General features: G+C 39.2%; 1 protein-coding gene across 4 annotated transcripts in view; it reads left to right on the forward strand.

Moving 5' to 3' along the window:
* Window positions 1-19,782, forward strand: part of SAMD13 (sterile alpha motif domain containing 13) — a 67,409-nt gene that overhangs the window by 17,982 nt on the left and 29,645 nt on the right. For 3 of the 4 annotated variants that reach the window (XM_060232115.1, XM_060232116.1, XM_060232119.1), the window contains one exon: window positions 15,776-15,860. The exons of the other annotated variant lie outside the window; for it this stretch is intronic. In XM_060232115.1, the coding sequence (XP_060088098.1) occupies window positions 15,776-15,860 (85 nt within the window). The remainder of the gene's footprint in view (window positions 1-15,775; window positions 15,861-19,782) is intronic. 4 annotated transcript variants of the gene reach the window in all.

Raw genomic sequence — 19,782 nt, forward strand, 5'->3', positions numbered from 1 at the left:
TTATTATTTTTATTTCAGTCTATTCCAGTATTTTTAAATAGTGGGTTTTTTCAATTGAATAAGATGGTCTCCAAGTATGTTTGGCAAGGCAAAAAACCTAGAATCAAACTAAAGATATTGCAAGACTCTAAACTGAGAGCAGGTATGGGCCTCCCAGACTGGCAGTTGTATTACAAAGCTTCTGTGCTTTTGTGGGTAAGAGACTGGATACTATTGAATGACAAGAGACAACTGCTGTTAGAGGGACATGATCTCACTATGGGTTGGCATACGTATCTATGGTATCAAAGACTTGAAGGACATTCTTGTTTTAAGAACCATTGGTTTTGAAAATCTTTGTATCTTACATGGTCATGGTTAAAAATGAGAGTTTACCAAAAAATTCCAAGATCGGTATCCCCAGTGGAAGCACTTACTCATCCAAATCTTTTAAAACCTAATGAGAATTACAGATATGATGACCTGTTGGGAAAAGACAATCAACTGAAAACCAGAGAGGAGTTGGAAAACATGGACATTAAAATGAACTGGTGGTTGAGAATGCAAGTCAAATCTAGGTATGTCAAAGACAAGATGACAGGCTTTAACACAGAACAATACCCATTTGATAAAATTTTCCTAGGCCCTCAAAAAAAGCTAATCTAAATTACATGCATATCTACTACAGATGAAGACGCAAGATGAAGTTGTAAAAGATTGTATGGTCCAATGGGTGAAAAACTTGGGTCATAACATTACATTAGAAGAATGGGAGAGATTGTGGTAGTTCAATATTAAATTAACTAGGTCAGTAACTTTTAAAGAAAACTTGTATAAGATGTTTTATAGATGGTACTTGACTCCACAGAAATTGTGTAAGATTTATACTAATATGTCTAACAAATCTTGGAAATGTGCTAAACAGGTTGGGGTTTTTTATCATATGTGGTGGACATGTGAAATGGTGATGGACTACTGGAAAATGGCTCACAAACTACTACAGAAGATTATGAAGACACAGATTCAATTCAAACCAGAACTATTTTTATTGAATATATTTCCTGAAGACCTATTCTAAAGAAATGAGACATTTGTTGGCACATTTCAATGCAGCAGCCAGGATTCTCTTGGCACAGAGATGGAAATCTCAGGAAATCCCCACGAGAATGGACTTGGTGGGAAAAATTCTGGAAACAGCAGAGCTGGACTTTTTATCCCAGCTGTTGGCTGTGAAATCTAAGGAAGAAGCAAGAAAATATTGGATGAAATTTTATGCCTGGCTAGATACGCAAGACTCTTAAGATTCTCTGGTGTGAATTTATATCTCCTTTTTCCTGTATTATGTATTACAAAATTGCCTTTATTGGAAATGTCAATTTCAACAGATATTTTAACAAAAAGATTTATAATATAAAATATAAAAATGTTGATGATGCATAGTTTAGAGACAACAATATGTATTTTAAGAAAGTATTGCAGATGTAGACTTGTATTCTTTGAAAGTATTTTTATGCAGATTAAGACTGATTTGTAATCTTTATTTCTTATCCCTTCCTACTCCCTATTCCTGATTCCTTGAAACTAATAAAACTTTAAAACCTGAGAAATCAACTGATATAAACTGATATGAAAATTCTAGTAATGTTGGCTTATTCAAATGTGCAAAATGACCTGTAATGTTTTAGATATCACGTAGTAAAGATCCATGTGTGTGCTGGTCAGTAGGGGAGAAGGCATCAGTTATACAATGCCATGCTATTTCCAGAATGTGTGACAGTAAGCATTTAGTGAGTGTAATGAAATGAAGCTCTAAGGATACAGATACAGGAAATGCAGGCTTAGATTGCCATTGAATCAATGCTTCTCATTGTGCAAGTTGCTGTTATTCCATATAATCTCTTCCATAGGATTGTTGTGATGATAAACTGAGGTTTGTTTTGACTTGGAGGAGAGTTGGTTCTCTGTCTGTCTGTCTATCTGCCTGTCTGTCTCTCGCTCTCTGATGGACCAATTCCTGCTTTAGGAGAAGTAAACTGTTGTTTGCTGATGTTTCAGTTTTAAAAATCAAGACACACAGCCTTTTGGTCCTGGTGACTGGCTGGGCAACTAAACTGTGTGGGTGACAGGCAGTTTAGTTCTCCAGCCAGTCACCAGCTGATACAGAGCCTGCAAGTCCTTGAGCCAGCCTTCTAAGTGGAGCTGCCACACCCACCCTCCCAAGTTTGCATTATGGAATAGTTGCTTTAGAGCTGAACAGAATTTTGGGAAGCTTTCTCTTAAGTGGATTTGAGAAGGTCTTTTTGTTTGTTTGTTCCAGATTGCCAGGTTGGCCCTGAAAGTGAGGTCACAGCATTGCCACACAATTTTTGCCCCTGTTGCCCCTACGAGCAGTGGATGGGGGGCTCTGGGGCTGCCAGTGCTATTGGGTAGTTTCTAGGGTACTTACACTGAGTACTAAAGAGTTTACCAGCTGAAGTTCAGCTTTCAAAATTAATAAACCTTAGTTTAGCCCAAAGGTGGTGTCTGTGTCTTTTATTTTCAGAGCAAACTAAAAATATTCCTAAAATGGTCCCTGTCAAGTTCATCCTCCTGAAAAGAACCCCACAGACCTACCCACCAAATGCAGTCTGGGGAAGGAGACAAACAGGAGCAAATGTTTCAATATTGTACCTGTGATTTACCTGCCCTTTTAGTTACAAAGTAACTGATTTCATACAAAAACTGGACCAAAGATCTATCTAATAGGGTTGCTAGGTCTGTGTTGGAAAATACCTGGAGACTTTGGGGATGGAGCTGGGAAAGGGCGGGATTTGGGGAGGGAAGCAGCCATTTTCTCCAGGGAAGCTAATATCTGCCAGCTAGAAATCAGTTGTAAAAGCAGGAAATCACCAGACTCCACCTGGAGGCTGGCAACCCTGCCATCTAGTCAGCATCCTAACTGATCACTAATCAAATTACTTCTTATCCACATATCTCCAGGGAGCTCCAAGTGGTTGTCCCTCTTCATCTCAGAGCCAATTTGGTGTGGTGGTTAAGTGTGCGGACTCTTATCTGGGAGAACTGGGTTTGATTCCCCACTCCTCCACTTGCAGCTGCTGGAATAGCCTTGGGTTAGCCATAGCTATCTCAGGAGTTGTCCTTGAAAGGGCAGCTGCTGGGAGAGCCCTCCCAGCCCTACCCACCTCACAGGATGTCTGTTGTGGGGGGAAAAGATATAGGAGATTGTAAGCCACTCTGAGTCTCTGATTCGGAGAGAAGGGTGGGGTATAAATCTGCAATTCTTCTTCTTCAATTAGGCTGAGAAGGAAAATGAGTAACATTCCTCAAACCAGCTAGTGAACTTTTTAAAAATTTTAATTATTTTATTAACAGATTTTCAGTTTACAACAAAGAACTGTAATCCATCACATTAAAGAATGCAGCCTTAAGGAGGACATAATTAACAACTTAAAAACCCCAAGAAAAAGTAAAAGCAACTCCAATTCCAAAAACCTTTAGTGGCATAACAGTAAAAGGAATTCATAATATAGGTTACCCACTCCTCCACTCTTCCAATTATACTGAAGAGCATCCAGGACCAATACATTCTATTGACTGATTCTGCTGTAGGAATGTACAAAGAACTGCCCCAAGATTGTATTAAGAAATCAAATCCAATTAATCAAACTCAACTATTGAGAGCTCACACTTTTTTGTATTCAGACCAGAGGAGAGAAAGTGAGCCCAGAACATATTAGAAATGGAGTAAATCATGATAAAAACAATTTTTTGGAGAATATTATGTTTTGTGCTATATTCCACTATTTGGAACCATAACACAGTAAGTTTCTCTTGAGTATGTTCTGTCAGAGCATCAGCACTATAAATAGAGATTTTACTTAGTAGGAAGTAATCTCACAGTTGGGTTCTCTAAGCATGTACTGAAGGCAGAGCCTTGTCTTTCCTGTGTGCAGCAACCACCAATTGTGCTACTGCCGGCCAGAGGGCGATCCTGTCTATAGTAATTTCATTTGATGGTGCATAGGGCCACCAGCCTAAGAGAACTATCTCTGGGTGGAAGGGGAAAGACTCTCCAGTGATTTCATAGAACAGGGATTGATGTAAACATTGGTCTAACCACTACACACACTGGGTTTGCTATATCAGGCTTCCTGGCCAGATTACTCTTGGAAAATTTCAAGTAGGACATGAAGGCAACAGGCCAGGACTGGATCTACATGTTTTTTGAGGGGGGGCAAAATTAAAAAATGGCGCCCCCTTATGGGCCATTCTATCTTATGCTCCCATAGAATACAATGGGCTCCATACCCAATTTGGCACCCCCCCCTCTGCTGGTGCCCGGGGCAAGCACCCCCTCTGCTCCCGCTAGATCCAGCCCTGCAACAGGCAAGAGCCTTCCTCTGCCCCCCCCCCCCCCAATCTGATATCCAGAGACATAATACTGCCTTGAAACATGAATATTCTATGTTGCTGTCCTCGGTAACAGCTGTTGAGGGCACTATCCTCCATGAATTCCATGGCAGGGAAGTTAGTAGCATCAGATAGTTTAGAACAAAACCGTGATTAAAGGGCTGGAACACTTTCCCTATGAAGAAAGGTTGAAAAGCTTGGGACTCTTTAGCTTGGAGAAACGTCGACTGCGGGGTGACATGATAGAGGTTTACAAGATAATGCATGGGATGGAGAAAGTAGAGAAAGAAGTACTTTTCTCCCTTTCTCACAATACAAGAACTCGTGGGCATTCGATGAAATTGCTGAGCAGACAGGTTAAAACAGATAAAGGAAGTACTTCTTCACCCAAAGGGTGATTGACATGTGGAATTCACTGCCACAGGAGGTGGCGGTGGCCACAAGCATAGCCACCTTCAAGAGGGGTTTAGATAAAAATATGGAGCAGAGGTCCATCAGTGGCTATTAGCCACAGTGTGTGTGTTCTAATATATATATATATAATTTTTTTGCCACTGTGTGACACAGAGTGTTGGACTGGATGGGCCATTGGCCTGATCTAACATGGCTTCTCTTATGTTCTTATGATATGATGATATCAGATATGTGATGGAGCAAACAGTTGTAAGATCAGCAGCTTGCTTTGTCTATACACAGACTGTAGCAACTGTTCCTTACTGCTGCTGCCACTTCTTGCTGCCCTTCTTACCTCCCACAACCTTTTCTCACTACCCCTACCTAAGAGCCACAACACCCGATCCTTCTTTCCTTCTCATTTCCGGGTGGGGAGGGCTGCAATAGAGGTTGCCCTCTCTTCACCTAGGCTCACTGTAAAGCTAGCCATGGATACATATAACTCCGACCAAAATGGCGGAGCGGAGCGGCAGGACTTCGGGCTAGCTCTGAAACCTGCCGACTTTTAGCCTTCAGGGGGGCCTGTCCGAAGGTCCGTACTCACCCCGTTGGAGGGTGATAGTACAAAGAAGGGGCGAGGGGAGAGGAAGAACCAGGCTGGCTCTCCGTGTATCCCCCATACCTTATTTCCCGAAGGCAGTAAGTGTCGGTAGACGTCTTAGCTTCAGCCACTGGTCACGGAGGTTGTGCGTGGAGGTCGGATGGAAGAGGCATGAATTTTTTCTTCCTTTCCTCTTTTAAGTTTTTTTTTTTGGACCTGATTTGAAAGTGGGGTCCACGCTATTCGGCTGGTGTTCCCCGTCCGAGTGTGTTGGAAAAGACATCAGAAGGGCGTAAGAGGTGGGCGGAGGCGGCGTGAGAGAGCTGCCGTGGAGTAACGCGACAAGGCAACGTGCAGGAGAACTTCTTCGGTTTTTTTTTTTTCCTTCCTTTCTTGCCTTTGATTTTTTATGTTTATTTAAAGTCAACGGTGAAGGAGCGGTTTTGACTTATGCTGGTTTGTTTGTTTGTCTGACTATCTGGGGCGTTGGCTGGAACGCGGAAGTAACAGCGAAGAGGCGACGGTGGCCCAGAGAGCTCAGTCTGAAGCGAGAAGAGCAGAGAGAATAGGACTGTGAACTGTTGAGCAATACTAGTGAAGGAACTTTAATCGAATAAATCTGCCAAGTGGACTATCGGTCTATAGAATAAGAAAAAGGACTTTACAAAAATAGGTTTATATAAGTAGACTGTGTGACGCTATGTGATGCTATTTTGGCTGGCTGGACATTACTCTGTTGGCCAGATATTACTCTGTTGATAAAACCAGTGGGAAGTACAAGATATAAGAACTCTCTAGTGAGCTGTGGTAGTGGGGTTCAGTCCACCTTGCTTGCTGTATCGAACGCTGGTTGTGTAAGAAGTTTATAAGTTAAGACAGTGAATTTTTAAATGCACTATTGCACTATTGAATACGATTAGTGCGTTTAGTATTGTGGAAGGTATTAATTGAAAAAAATAAGCGCTAAAAGAATTTATTTTGACTAGTGCTGATAAAGTGTGATTATAGATTGATAGGATGTCCCAACAAGGGAAATTTAAAGCCTCTCCAGGGCAACCTAAAACGGTTGGTGCGGCAATTGCACAAGAATCAATTAAAGAGCTACAGCAGAGTTTTGCCGAGGCACTTAATCAAGTACAAGTCTCACTGTCTCAACAGATACAAGCGCTGGGAGATAAATTTGATGGCTTAGACTATAAAGTTACGGATACCAAAAAAGACATAGCAGAAGTGGTTAAGATAACCAAATCAATAGAACATAAAATGAAGCAGACTGAAATTAAAATGGGAGATCTGGAACAGAAACAGAATGAATTAAATAATAAAATAGCCCAGATGGAGATGAGACAGGCTGAATATGTGCTCAGATTTTTAAATGTGCCTGAAGAAAAAAGTGAGTGTCTACTAGAAATGATGGCGGATGCATTAACAAATAGTGTAGGTACAGAGAAGGAAGAAGTGGGAAAGGAGATTGACAGTATTTATAGGGTCAACACACTATACGCCAAAAAGAATGATCTCCCGCGTGAAATACATGTGCGATTTGTCGGAAAAGTGATTAAAGAAAAGGTTTGGAAGGAACTTAGGGATCGTCAACTAATGATAAAAGGAGTTAAAATCAAAATTATGAAAGAAGTGCCTTGGGCAATAAGGATTCGAAGAAAAGAATATTTAAAATTAGCTGAATTTTTGCAGGAGAAAGGCATAATTTACAGATGGTTAATCCCTGAAGGACTATCCTTTACATACACCAACTCCAGATTTAGAATAGATTCCCTTTCGGAGATGGAAGAATTCATTAATAAATATACAAAGAATATCCAGGGAAAGGGTTGGTCAAAAAATCATAGAGGACTACAAGAGGGAACCCCACAGAATGATTCTGATCAGTACTCAAAGGAGCGGGAAGAGGGAGAAGTGGGTCAAGAAGAAGAAGGCTTTTACAGAGAAACTAGGTTGCAGAAAAAGAAAAAATCTCAGTGGAGGGAGTGAAGATCAAAACTAAAAAATAAAATAAAAATAAAGTAAAGGTTAGAATCAACTGAACATAATGAAGATAATCTCAGTTAACACAAACGGTTTAAATCTGCCCCAAAAAAGGAAACGTGTTTTTCATCAACTTAAAAAACTTAGGGCAGATATTATCTGCCTACAGGAAACGCATATAAAAAAGAAGGATGAGCATCTACTATTGAACAAGGGCTTAGGGAAGGCTATTTGTACATCTGAGGAGGGTAAAAAAAAGAGAGGATTGGTAACTTATATTTCAGGTGACATACAAGCGGAATTAATTTTTGAAGGGAAGGATGCCCGTTTTCAGGGCATTGAGATGGTTAGTCATGGTGATAAATTTCTTTTAATAAATGTTTACGCACCCAATGAGTCACAAGGTACCTTCTATAGAGAATTATGTCATAAGGTGAGAAACTGTGAATATGAAAAGATAGCTATTATTGGAGATTTTAACGCTGTGAAAGATTCATATTTGGATAGAAGTGTTTTGAACAAGGATAGGGGGAAAACTAAAAGGAAAGGAAGTAGTGTCCTCCCTCAAAATTTTATTAATTTGGCCGAAGACTATGGTTTGACAGATATTTGGCGTATGTTAAATCCAAATAGGCGGGATTACACATACTTCTCAAATAGGCACAATTCCTGGTCAAGGATTGACATGATGTGGCTTTCAGCTGGTATGGTCAAAACATTACAAGAGGTAGAAATTCTTCCCTCAACGATTGCAGATCATTGTCCCCTAATGTGTGAAATGAGAAGTAAGGAGAGGAGATCTGGTTGGCGAATGCACCATAATTTAACTAATAATAAGAGGTTTGTGGAATTTATACAGAAAGAAATGACGTTTTTCTTTCAAGTAAACGCACAGGCTGAGGTGTCTCAAACGACGTTGTGGGAAACAAGTAAGGCTTACTTTAGAGGATTGGTTATTAATTTTCTGGCAAATAAGAGAAGGGAAGACGCAAGATTAAGAACCGAGCTGACTGATCTAATTAAAAATAAAGAATCTCAATTAAAGCAAAATCCCTTACAAAGGGTAATTAAAGAGGAAATTAAGAACCTAAAACATAAACTACATTTATTGATGCTGGAGGAAATGGAAAAGAAAATAGCATACTCTAAGCAACAATATTTTGACAACGCTAATAAGCCAGGAAAATGGTTAGCCCATAGAATAAGGATAGAAAGGGAAAAAAGAATAATTAAAGTGTTAAAAGATAAAGAAGGAAGACCTAAAGTAGGTTTGGAAGATATAAAGATGATTATAAAAGATTTTTATTCAGCTCTATATAAAAAGGCTGATATTCGTAGGGAAGAACAAGAAGCTTACTTGAACAAAAAGCCATTGATGGAAATACCGGAAGATAAAATAAAAACTTTAAATGAGCCAATTACTATGTTTGAATTAGAGGAAGCCTGGTCTAAGTTAAAGAAGAACAAAGCGGCAGGCCCGGATGGTATTCCGGCAGAATATTACATTACTTTTAAAGACCTGATAATTAATCAATTCAAAAGTTTAATACAGGAGGTTTGGTGTTCGGCAAAAATACCGGACTCTTGGAGACACAGTAATGTGACGCTCATACCGAAAGAGAAGGGACAACTGGACGACATTAAATACTATCGTCCAATATCTTTGTTGAATGTAGATTATAAACTTTATTCCTTAATTTTGGCTAACAGGCTTAAAAAGATTTTACACACCACAATTCACCCAGATCAAACGGGATTTTTGCCATCCAGATACTTACGCAATAATATTCGTATTCTTGCTAACATTATGGAATATTTGGATCTATGTAGGGATAAGCAGGCTGCTTTTATTTTTATTGACGCGGAAAAAGCGTTCGACAATCTTGACTGGAATTTTTTATTTGAAACCTTTAAGAAACTTAATTGTGGAGGAGATTTTTTTAGAAATATTCAAGCGATTTATGACAAACAATCAGCTAGGATTGTGGTGAATGGAGATCTAACAGATGAAATAGTTCTTGAGAAGGGTACGAGACAGGGTTGCCCGCTATCCCCTCTGCTATTTATTTTTTCTTTGGAAGTCCTGAGCAATTCGATTCGGATGAATGATAAAATTAAAGGCATTAAAGTAAAAGGAGAGGCGTACAAGATTTTGACGTACGCAGATGATATGGTTTTGATTTTGCAGGACCCTCTTGACTCAGCTGAGGAAGCTTTAACAGAATTAATTAAGTATGGTGAGGTTGCAGGCTTAAAAGTTAATAAACAGAAGTCAAAAATTTTAACAAAAAACATGCCCGGTTCAGCATCTTTGGAATTAGAAAAGAAGATGGGCTGTAAATTAGAACATAAAATAAAATATTTAGGTGTACGCCTTACAAATAGATGTAGTACCATCTACGACAATAATTTTATACCGTTATTAAAAGAAACGGAAATATCGCTTAAAAAGTGGAATAATTTAGGACTATCACTTATGGGGAGGGCAGCACTGATTAAGATGTGTATTTTACCAAAGATTTTATTTTTGTTGCAAACGGTGTGTTTCGCTGCTAAGAAGCCGTTTTTTGCTAAAATGAATAAACAGTTCAGATCTTTCATATGGCAGGGTAAGAAACCCAGAATCAGATGGAAAATTCTGTTGGATAACAAGCAAAACGGAGGTTTGGCCCTCCCGGACCTGGAAATATACCACCTAGCCTGCAAGACTTTATGGCTTAAAGATTGGGTTCTTTTAGAGAACAGGCGGATATTAGCAATAGAAGGCTTTGATCTCCAGGCCGGCTGGCACGCTAACCTTTGGTATGTGGGGAAGCCACAGACTTATTTTAAAAACCACTTGATTCGAAAGTCCCTTTTGGAAGGCTGGATTAAAATCAAAAATAAGATTTATAGGGGGAAGACCCCTAGATGGCTATCACCGGAAGAGGCAGTAGTTCAGCCTAGTTTATGGAAAGTCACAAAACCAATTAGATACACTGATCTCTTGGATGATATGGACAAATTAAAAAATAACGAGGAGCTGGCCAATCAGGGAGTGAAAATTGACTGGTGGTTAATGATGCAGATTACTGCGAAATTTAACAGAGATAAAATTTTAGGATTTACTAGACCGAACTACGATTTCGATAAACTGCTAATATCAGGCTCATATAAATTAATTAAAAGGGTATACAATTATGTTTTACATATGGAGTTAGAAGATGAAGTAGTCAAGGCCACAATGATAAAGTGGGCGCAGAACCTGGAGAAAAACATCATGCTAGATCAATGGGACATTTTATGGAAAAATAATTACAAAATAATCAAACCGGTCAGTTATAGAGAGAATTTCTTTAAAATGTTTCATAGGTGGTACTTCACTCCGTCCCGGTTGAGTAAAATGAAGTCGGAAATGTCACCAAAATGTTGGAAATGTGAAGCTAAAATAGGTACTTTTTTCCACTGTTGGTGGACGTGTGAATTAGCAAAAAAGTATTGGGTTATGGTTTATAATTTACTAAAAGAGATCTTAAAGGTAAACATACAGCTAAAAGCCGAGATAATGCTTCTATCTTTAGTCAGGGATAATTTACCAAAAGAAGATGAATACATCACAGTTTACATTCTAACGGCCGCCAGAATTCTTTATGCCAAGGTCTGGAGACAAAAAATTATTCCTCAAAGGGATGAATTAATACAAAAAATTTTGAATATTGCGGAGATGGATATTCTCTCTAACATGATAAGAGGTTTATCGAAAAGAGAGGCAATTGACAAATGGAAAAAATTTCATGACTGGCTGGATTTATTAAAATAAATGAGGAAAGAGTGTGTAATAAGAGGATTGAAATGTTGAAATGGTTGTTAAGATAATGTAAGTTGAAATTATCTATGTCTGTATACCCCACAAGCAACTTCAATCTGTACAACGTATTGAGATAAAGTACTTTATGTTCTAAATAAAATCTTAAAACCAAAAAAAAAAAAAAAGATACATATAACTTGTAATAGTTGCGTCAGTTCTAATATAATATTGTACAATCAACTATTCACATTTTTATTAAGGCACACATGATCATTTATATGAAAACATGGGTTTTTACTCATGTAACCTGCTGAATCCATTATCTGTACCAGACCTAAGATTCCACTCATGGATACACCCAGTAAGAGTTCAATTGACAGGCATTCTGCAAGATCAAGAAACAAACCCATGACATCTACATACTTTAAACTGGCCCTGTATGGGAGCAATGATAATACATCTTCAAATGCCCTGTTGGAAACAGGAACAGATAATCTCTAAATATCTGTTTCTGAAGGGTTTATTAAATGGTATGCATTACACCTACCTTGGAATTTTACTCTTATCAGTGATGATACAGATTGCATAGATTTTCTTCTGCTGCCACGGATGAATTCTTGAACATAAATCATATGAAATGGCATTTATAAAATTTGTGATTGTACACATGCAAATTACAAATTCTGTGTAATTTCCAAGAAGTATATATAAGCCCACAAAAATGACTTTGTTGAAGCAGACCAAAGTCAAAGTAGTTTAGCCATGGAATCTTTCATGGATTATTAATAAATGTGCTCCATTTCTAATTATGATAGTGAGATTTTGCCTTTTGGGGTTAGTTGCTTGGTGAAGTCCTTTGCTTGCAAAATGATTACTAAATCTGGACCTGCACTTTTGTTCTAACAGCAAATCCTAATTAGTGTGCATGTGTGTTCAAGAACATTGTGTATTTGTTATTGAATATCTGAAATGTGCTTTCTTCTTCCTTATCTCCCATCTCTTTGTCATGCAGGTCAGGCTGGTTAGAGACACTTTTGTTAATTTTTAACCATTGAAAATTTTTTTAAGGAACTGCTCTCTTGTGTTTGGTTTTTTTTAAGCATATTCTGGAGCCGAGCAGATCAAGCCAATACTGAAATCTCTTTTTATTAGCAAGACTGCCATTTGCTGATGTGTGAGATTTCTAGTTTATAGCTTGAAATACTTTTTTACCAAAATAATTTTAACAAGAGAGACTGCTATATCTTTTAAATGTCAGCCGTGAAACTTCAGACAGTTGCTGCAGCTGGTATGTGTTCTTCTAGCACCAGCTGGGTTACCAACTGGATCTTCTTTCACTTTGCCAAATTGTACCTCCTAATTGAATTTCTTTGCCATATTACTTTATGAATGAAAACCATTTGGCTTAGTTTCTGCTTTAAAAAATCAACTGTTTTGTAGACAGATTAACTCATTTAAAATGTTTTGTTTTCCTTCAAAACCAAATATGATATGTTAAAAGAACACATTTCATTAGGAAATGACTCATTTATTGCATTGTTAAATCCCAGCCTTCTTCCCAAACTTCTTCCAATGAGCTCACAATGGTATACAAAGTTCTTTTCCACTCTGTCCTCACATCAACACTGCAAGATTGGGCTGAGAAACAGAGTCTGGTCTAATGTCAGTTTTTCAACTGGGTCTTCTGTAGGGTTGACACCTCTGGATTGGGAAATACTTGGAGATTTGGGGGGTGGAGCTTGAGGAAGGTAGGGTTTAGGAAGGGGAGGGACTTCACAGGGTATAATGACAGATTCCACCTTCCAAAGTGGCCATTTTCTCCAAATGAACTCATCTCTGTTGCCTAGAGATCACTTGTAATCCCAGTAGATCTCCAGCTACCACCTAAATATCAAGAACACATTTCTGGAAAACACACCATCAGCAATCTATATGTAGCTTAGCACCACAATAGCACCAGATGGAGATTCATATCATTTGTATCCCTGTGTAGGGTCATCAGGTTAGGGTTGCCAACCTTCTGGAGATCCCCCAGAACTTCAGTTGATTTCCAGGAAAAGGAAAGGAAAGGTCCCCTGTGTAAGCACCAGTCATTTCCAACTCTGGGGTGACGTTGCTTTCACGTTTCCATGGCAGACTTTTTACGGGGTAGTTTGCCATTGTCTTCCCCAGTCATCTACACTCCCCCCCCCCCAGCAAGCTGGGTACTCATTTATGTAGCTTAGCACCACAATAGCACCAAATGGAGATTCATATCATTTGTATCCCTGTGTAGGGTCATCAGGTTAGGGTTGCCAGCCCTCTGGAGATCCCCCAGAATTTCAGTTGATTTCCAGAATACAGGTCAATTCATCTGGAGAAAATGGCTGCTCTGGAAGGTGGACTCTATTCTGTTATATCCAACTGAGGTCTCTCCACAAATATGGCCCTCTCCCAGCTCCTCCCCCCAAATCTCCAGGAATTTCCCAACCCAGATCTGACAACTCTTGATGGGACAAAATTTTGGAGTTCTAGAAATTCGGACAATGCACCACCAGTGAGCAACTGTAAGTTTAGTGTCCTTTTTATTGAGGGGAAGGGGGAAGTGTGACCTTGGGCTAGTCACTCTCAGCCTAATATATCTCAGAGAGTAGTTGTGAAGATAAAGGGGGAGGGGATGCTACCTTTGCTGTCCTGATCTGCATTAGGGGGATTCATGTGAGAAACTGAACTAGAAACTAATTGATGATGCATGTGGAGATAAGCAATTATGAGCCTATTTACTGGATGTTTGGGTTGGCTGTGGGTGGTATGAGTAAGAGTCAAGAAGGAATCTTTGTCTGGTGACCTGTGGCAGCTCTCAGCCACCCTGTCTCCATATGCATTCAAGTGCACGTAACTCCAGTTCAGTGGGACTCAGATGAACATCGTGATCAGTCGTTCATTATCCACCTTGTCTATTTGGACAGATATTTTCACAACTATCATTGAACTCAGTATTATTAACACCTCTCCCACAGTTCTTTAGAGAGGCTTCTTTCATGATTTTAGGCCATCATCATATTCATGCTTCACCTGTAGGATAGGAATAACACACTTTGCCTGTCCCACAAGAGGGTATTAATGCACTCTGATGTTTATCTGATTGGAGCCCCTCCTCAGGTATTGTAGTTTGGATCCAAAGGTTCTTTTTTGTTAACAGTGAAGCCTCCCACTGACAGAAAAGACCTTTTCCCACTGTAGTAAGTTATTTGCAGCAACAGAAGACACCAGTTTCACTGGAATAGAAGATCTGGATCCAACGCCAACTCTTTAGGGTTGCCAAGTCTCATCTGCTTGCTGGCAGCGGGGGCGGGGGGGGGGGGGGATGAAAAGGAACTTTCCAGGAGTGTGATGTTGCCACGAGTGATGCCTTGGTGTCATCACACCGGGAACATTACACTGGGCCATAGCTGATGGGACAGGGCTTCCCTTTGCTGACCAGCTGGCTAGCGGTGGGAAGGAGCCCGCAAAATTGGGGAATCTCCCACTGCCACACGCTGGGCTCACAGTCCTATTACTCTTCTTCCTCTTCTTCTTATTCCTTTCTGAATTTTGGGTTGATTGGTTGCCCAAATATCCTTCATCTGTACAAAACCTTGTCTTACCATTTCATATAGGGGAAACTTGTTATGAGAAATAATGATTTGCCATGTGCAGGGTTAATAAAATAAAAACATACATACATTCCTCAATCTTAATTGAGAAGCCCCTTCTGGAGAGAAGAATTTACTGGTGATCCCCAGCCTGAGAAACATCCAACTGTCCTCGACCAGAGCCTGGGTCTTCTTGGTCCTGGCACTGACTTGGTGGAACTCTCTGCTGAATGACATCTATGCCCTGCAGGAACTAATTCAGTTCCACAGGACCTATAAGGCAGAGAGGTTCCACCGGCTTTTGGTTGAGGCCACCGACAGGTTCCATTTTGCTTGGCACTCCCCTTTTCCCTTCTCTGTTTCCTGTCTCACCCTTTGAGGCAGCAGTACAATCTGAAGTGTTTAGCACCATCTGGAAGTTTTAACTGTGTATTACATTATTGTTTTAAGCTGTTTTATTAACTTATGAATGTGTTTTATTGTTGTTCACTGCCCTGAGCCTTATATGTTCAAGAGAGGGTGGTTTAAAAATCCAATAAGTAAATACATTAAATAATTCACAATCAATGGGAACACATGGTGCAAACTTAAGCAGAGTCACACCCTGGTAAACACGTTGACTTTAATAGATTTAGAAGGGTGTAAATCTGTTTAAGATTGAACTGCTTGGTGGTAATCCAATGTACATTAGTTTGGGAGCCCCGTAGAAACGCAAGACATATTTTTGAACAAACAAGAATTGGGCTCTAATTCTCTCAAATGGAAAAGATAGCTGTGTTGTTTGGAGACATTTCAAATGCTTCAGGATCTACTAAATCTGCTTCAGACTTGCGTGATTTGAAGAACGGTGTGTGGGAGTTCCCCCCCCCCTCCTTATTTTCCAGTTTAATGCTTGGCTGCCAAAGAAAAGGCTTAATATCGTGTACTGAACTACATTTGCTGTTATGTTGATTCCTATAAACTAACAGAATTATCTTCTTCTTCCTCTCCTTCTTACTGATCTAGTTCCTAATATAAAAGATACTTCAGACCTCCTTATGCTGTCTATTGATATGGAAAACAAAGAAAATGGATCTTTCAACACTGAAAAGTGAGTTGTCCCCTATGTATAGTAACAAGCCATATTGTGAGAATGGGGTTTCATTTTGTTTTTCTTGAAGCTAAGGAACTAGGAATGATGCAAAATTTTGCAGCCCCGCTATTTTCACTTGAAAATTTGTTTTATTTTTTGTTTTTCCTTCTGTAAAGCTGAACTCACCAGTCCTTACCTTCATGCCAGTTTGGTGTAGCAGTAGTGTCACACTAGGATCTGGAGCCCTGTGTTCTAATCCCCATGCTTCTATGAAGCTTATTGGATTTACTTCATCCAAGCATTTTTTTTCTCAGCCGAACAACATGGTTATTGTGAGGGTAAACAAGAAGGGAGAACCATCTACACTACCTTGAGGTCCTTTACGTTAGATTAGGGATGCAATTTTCCCAGCTATTTTGAAGTATGGTTGGCTATCAGTGGGGGATGGGGGGGTAGGGTTGCAAGATCCAGGTTGGGAAACTCTTGGAGATTTGGGGGTGGAGCCTGGGGAGGACAGGAACCTCAGTGGGGTACAATGCCATTTAGTCCACCTTCCCATTTACTCCACCTTCCAAAGCTTCCATTTTCTCCAGGGGAATTGATTTCTGTAGTCTGGAGATGACCTGTAATTCTGAGGGATCCCCAAATCTCATCTGGAGGCTAGCATCCCTGTTTTGAAGGCACAAGAAAACAGTGTTTTCCTAGGGGAATAAAATGCAGAATGCTTTGGAAAAAAATTGAAAGATATGCAATACTTTCTTATTGTTATGCCAATAAAGGTTATTGGAATTGGAACACTTTCTTGTCAAGCAACATCAAATACATAATTTATAATGCAAGCATATAAAATTATAGTATTTGGCATGGTTATGAAATTTAAAAGTATAAATGCCTTAGTTTTCTACAAGCAGAATTGAAAATGCGCCCAAACATAATGAGAGAGCTGTGAATGGCTGAGCACTTTTCTCCCTTAGCACATGTATCTTGAGAAGCAGGAAAAAAATTAATCTTGAAAATAGAAAGTATACTTTTTGCAGGAAACAAAAGAAATCATATTTGGACAGAAACAGTCTCAGACTGTCACAAAAGGACTAGTATTATATTTGACTACCAGATTAAATTTTAAACATTGAAAATATTGAACTGTTCAGTACTTTATTATCACCATTCACATTACAGCATCTTAACTGTGGAAAAAATTAGATTTAAACAATAAATGTACTCTTGAAAACATGTTGTGTCTTGCTGCAATATTACAGTTTTCTAATGCCATAGATTGTCTTGCATGATTTTTTTCACATTATACATTTTGGAGTGAGTAAAATCTTGCAGATAGGTAGCTAATAAAAATTATCACATGGTATTGTGTGTGTAATAGCTAGAATCTCACAGCTATGAGTTCTAGCTTTTAGCATTATGCTAGTGGTGAGCTAGACTTGCTTTTAGGAACTGAGAGAGTTCTGATAGAACTGTGACTGAATCAGGGTCACCCAACTGACTTCATGTGGAAAAGTGGGGATGTAAACATGGTTCTCCAGATTAGAGTCTGCTGCTCTTAACCACTATACCAAACCAGCTCTCAGAAATAATAATAATAACAACAACTTTTTATTTATATCCCACCCTCCCCGCATAGCAGGCTCAGGGCGGCTTACAACACATAAATGCGATATACAAAAAACCATAACACATTAAACCATCATTTAAAACATCATTTAAAACACATATTAAATTGACATTAAGGTGCTATAACATAGATCTTATAAAATTCAGTGGCTAATAACATCTTCAGTATGTCTATCTTATCTCAGCATTAAGTGAAGGCCAATTTGAATAGAATGGTCTTGCAGGCCCTGCGGAACTGGTCCAAGCAACGCAGGGCCCGCACTTCCTACGGGAGTTGGTTCCACAGTAGTGGAGCTGCGACAGAGAAGGCCCGTTCCTGGGTAGTCTTTGGCCCAGGGATATTCAACTGGTTCTTTCCAGCTGACCTCAGCACTCTCTGGGGTTCATAAAGATAGCTAGATGCCTTTCTCTCTTTCGTCATACTGTTTTCTTCATTAAATTTATACAATTGTAATGCTATTTTTGCATTAATGAGTAAAAACATAATACAATGCTGTAAAAGAAACAAATGAATCAGGTGCAATAACAACAAAAATGGATGATAGGAAAAGGCTTAGAATGACAAAACACAAAAACAAATAGAAATTAAAAAATAGCACATTCATACATTTATACATGGAAGTCATGAGAAAAACAACTATTTCCTGAAGACTCAAAACAAAATAGAAATTAAAACAAATAGAAATTAAAAATATTACATTCATACATTATACATGGAAGTCATGATAAACACCAATATTTCCTGAAGACTCAAGGCTTTCTTTAATGTTTTGGCTCTAGGGGGCAGTGTGGCCCAGTGAACAAAGACTTGTACTTGAACCTGAAGATATTTGACTTCACATTCCCCACTCTCCTTGAGAACAACATCTCTTAGTCTTAGACTTATTAGTTATGTGTGTTTCCAAAATTTATGATAGCCGATGCAGATTTTTTATGTGAATTAAAATTGGAAGCCTCAGTCACCATAAATCCCAGATGGTTTACTTTTAGAGTCTACCTTATTTTTGCATGAATAACTGTTCTGAATATGCCTCCTCATTTCAAGTAGGCAAACCCAGAGAAGTAATTCATGCAGAGATGCAACAGGAAGCCTCCCCTAGGAGCTGCAATTCTGCTACATTGAATGCAGAGAGGTGCCCAGTTCTCTAAGAGCAAGAATTCTGCATCATTCCATGATCCAATCATACCTGCTATAGAGATGCTGAAGAACTATCTAATGCAGGGGTGTCGAACTCATTTGCTATGGGGGCCAGATTTGACATAAATGAGACCTTGTCAGGCCAAGCCATTTGTATCATAAAATCTAATGCCAGGTAGCGGACATATCAACTTTATAAAAGGCACAGACACACAATTAAAGATTTTTTTTTTGCTTAAAATAAAACATGTTTAAAATATTAGCTTGCTTGCAATATTTTGTTTTACAGCCTTTGATAAATGTCACCTCTTGCTATGAATTATTGCATCAAAAACTGCAGACAATGTCTGTGCTGAACCAGTCTTGAATATGTGCTGTTCAGGTGTGCCCATTTGTAAGTTGCAAACCTACTTTTGATTCATTGACATTCATTACAGACATCTCATGGTCAATGTTTTGAGCCTAAGACCCAGAGGAACATGAAGCAGCTGGGCACTGTGAGCTTTTGTACAGAAGTTTCTTCAAGTACTAGTCAAGAACATGTGAAGGCACCATGGCACAGACTGAGGGCTATGTGCTTGTCTACAAAACTATAATTTTCCCTAGAAAAATGATTACAACTAAAAAAAAAAATACAACCCCCCCCCCCAAAAAAAAACAACAACTAGAAGAACAGAGAGACAGTCATGTACAGTGGTCACTGTCAGCCTACTATCTGGGAAGTCTAAATTCAAGACCCACAATCAAAGGACGATGTGAAAAAAATAAGGAAAATTTGCTGGGTAAACCTGGGGTGGAACACACTCTCAGCCTAATGCTGATATTTCTCTTCTAAATAGTTCACATGCTTTCCTTTTGAGAAAGATTGGAGGGCATGAGTACAGTGAAAAAGAAGAGGGGAACCCAGTTACAAGCCCAACAGAACTCTCTCTCTCTCTATAACAAGGCAAAAAACTCATACCTTCACGTTGCCAGTCTTAAAAGCATTCTTTGTAGCTTTCCTGATGGTGGGGACTGGCAAAGGAAGCTCTTTCTTTTCTTCCCCAGGGCAGGAGGAGGGGGAGGAGCCTCAGCCATTTATTAGAAGGAAGAGAGGCTTGTCTCAGTAGCTCTGCAGAGTGATTAATTGAGCCTGGCAAACTTAATCACCCAGCAGAGCTATAGAGCCAAGTTCCC

This window comes from Heteronotia binoei, chromosome 2 (assembly GCF_032191835.1).
Source record: "Heteronotia binoei isolate CCM8104 ecotype False Entrance Well chromosome 2, APGP_CSIRO_Hbin_v1, whole genome shotgun sequence".
Classification (NCBI taxonomy): domain Eukaryota; kingdom Metazoa; phylum Chordata; class Lepidosauria; order Squamata; family Gekkonidae; genus Heteronotia; species Heteronotia binoei.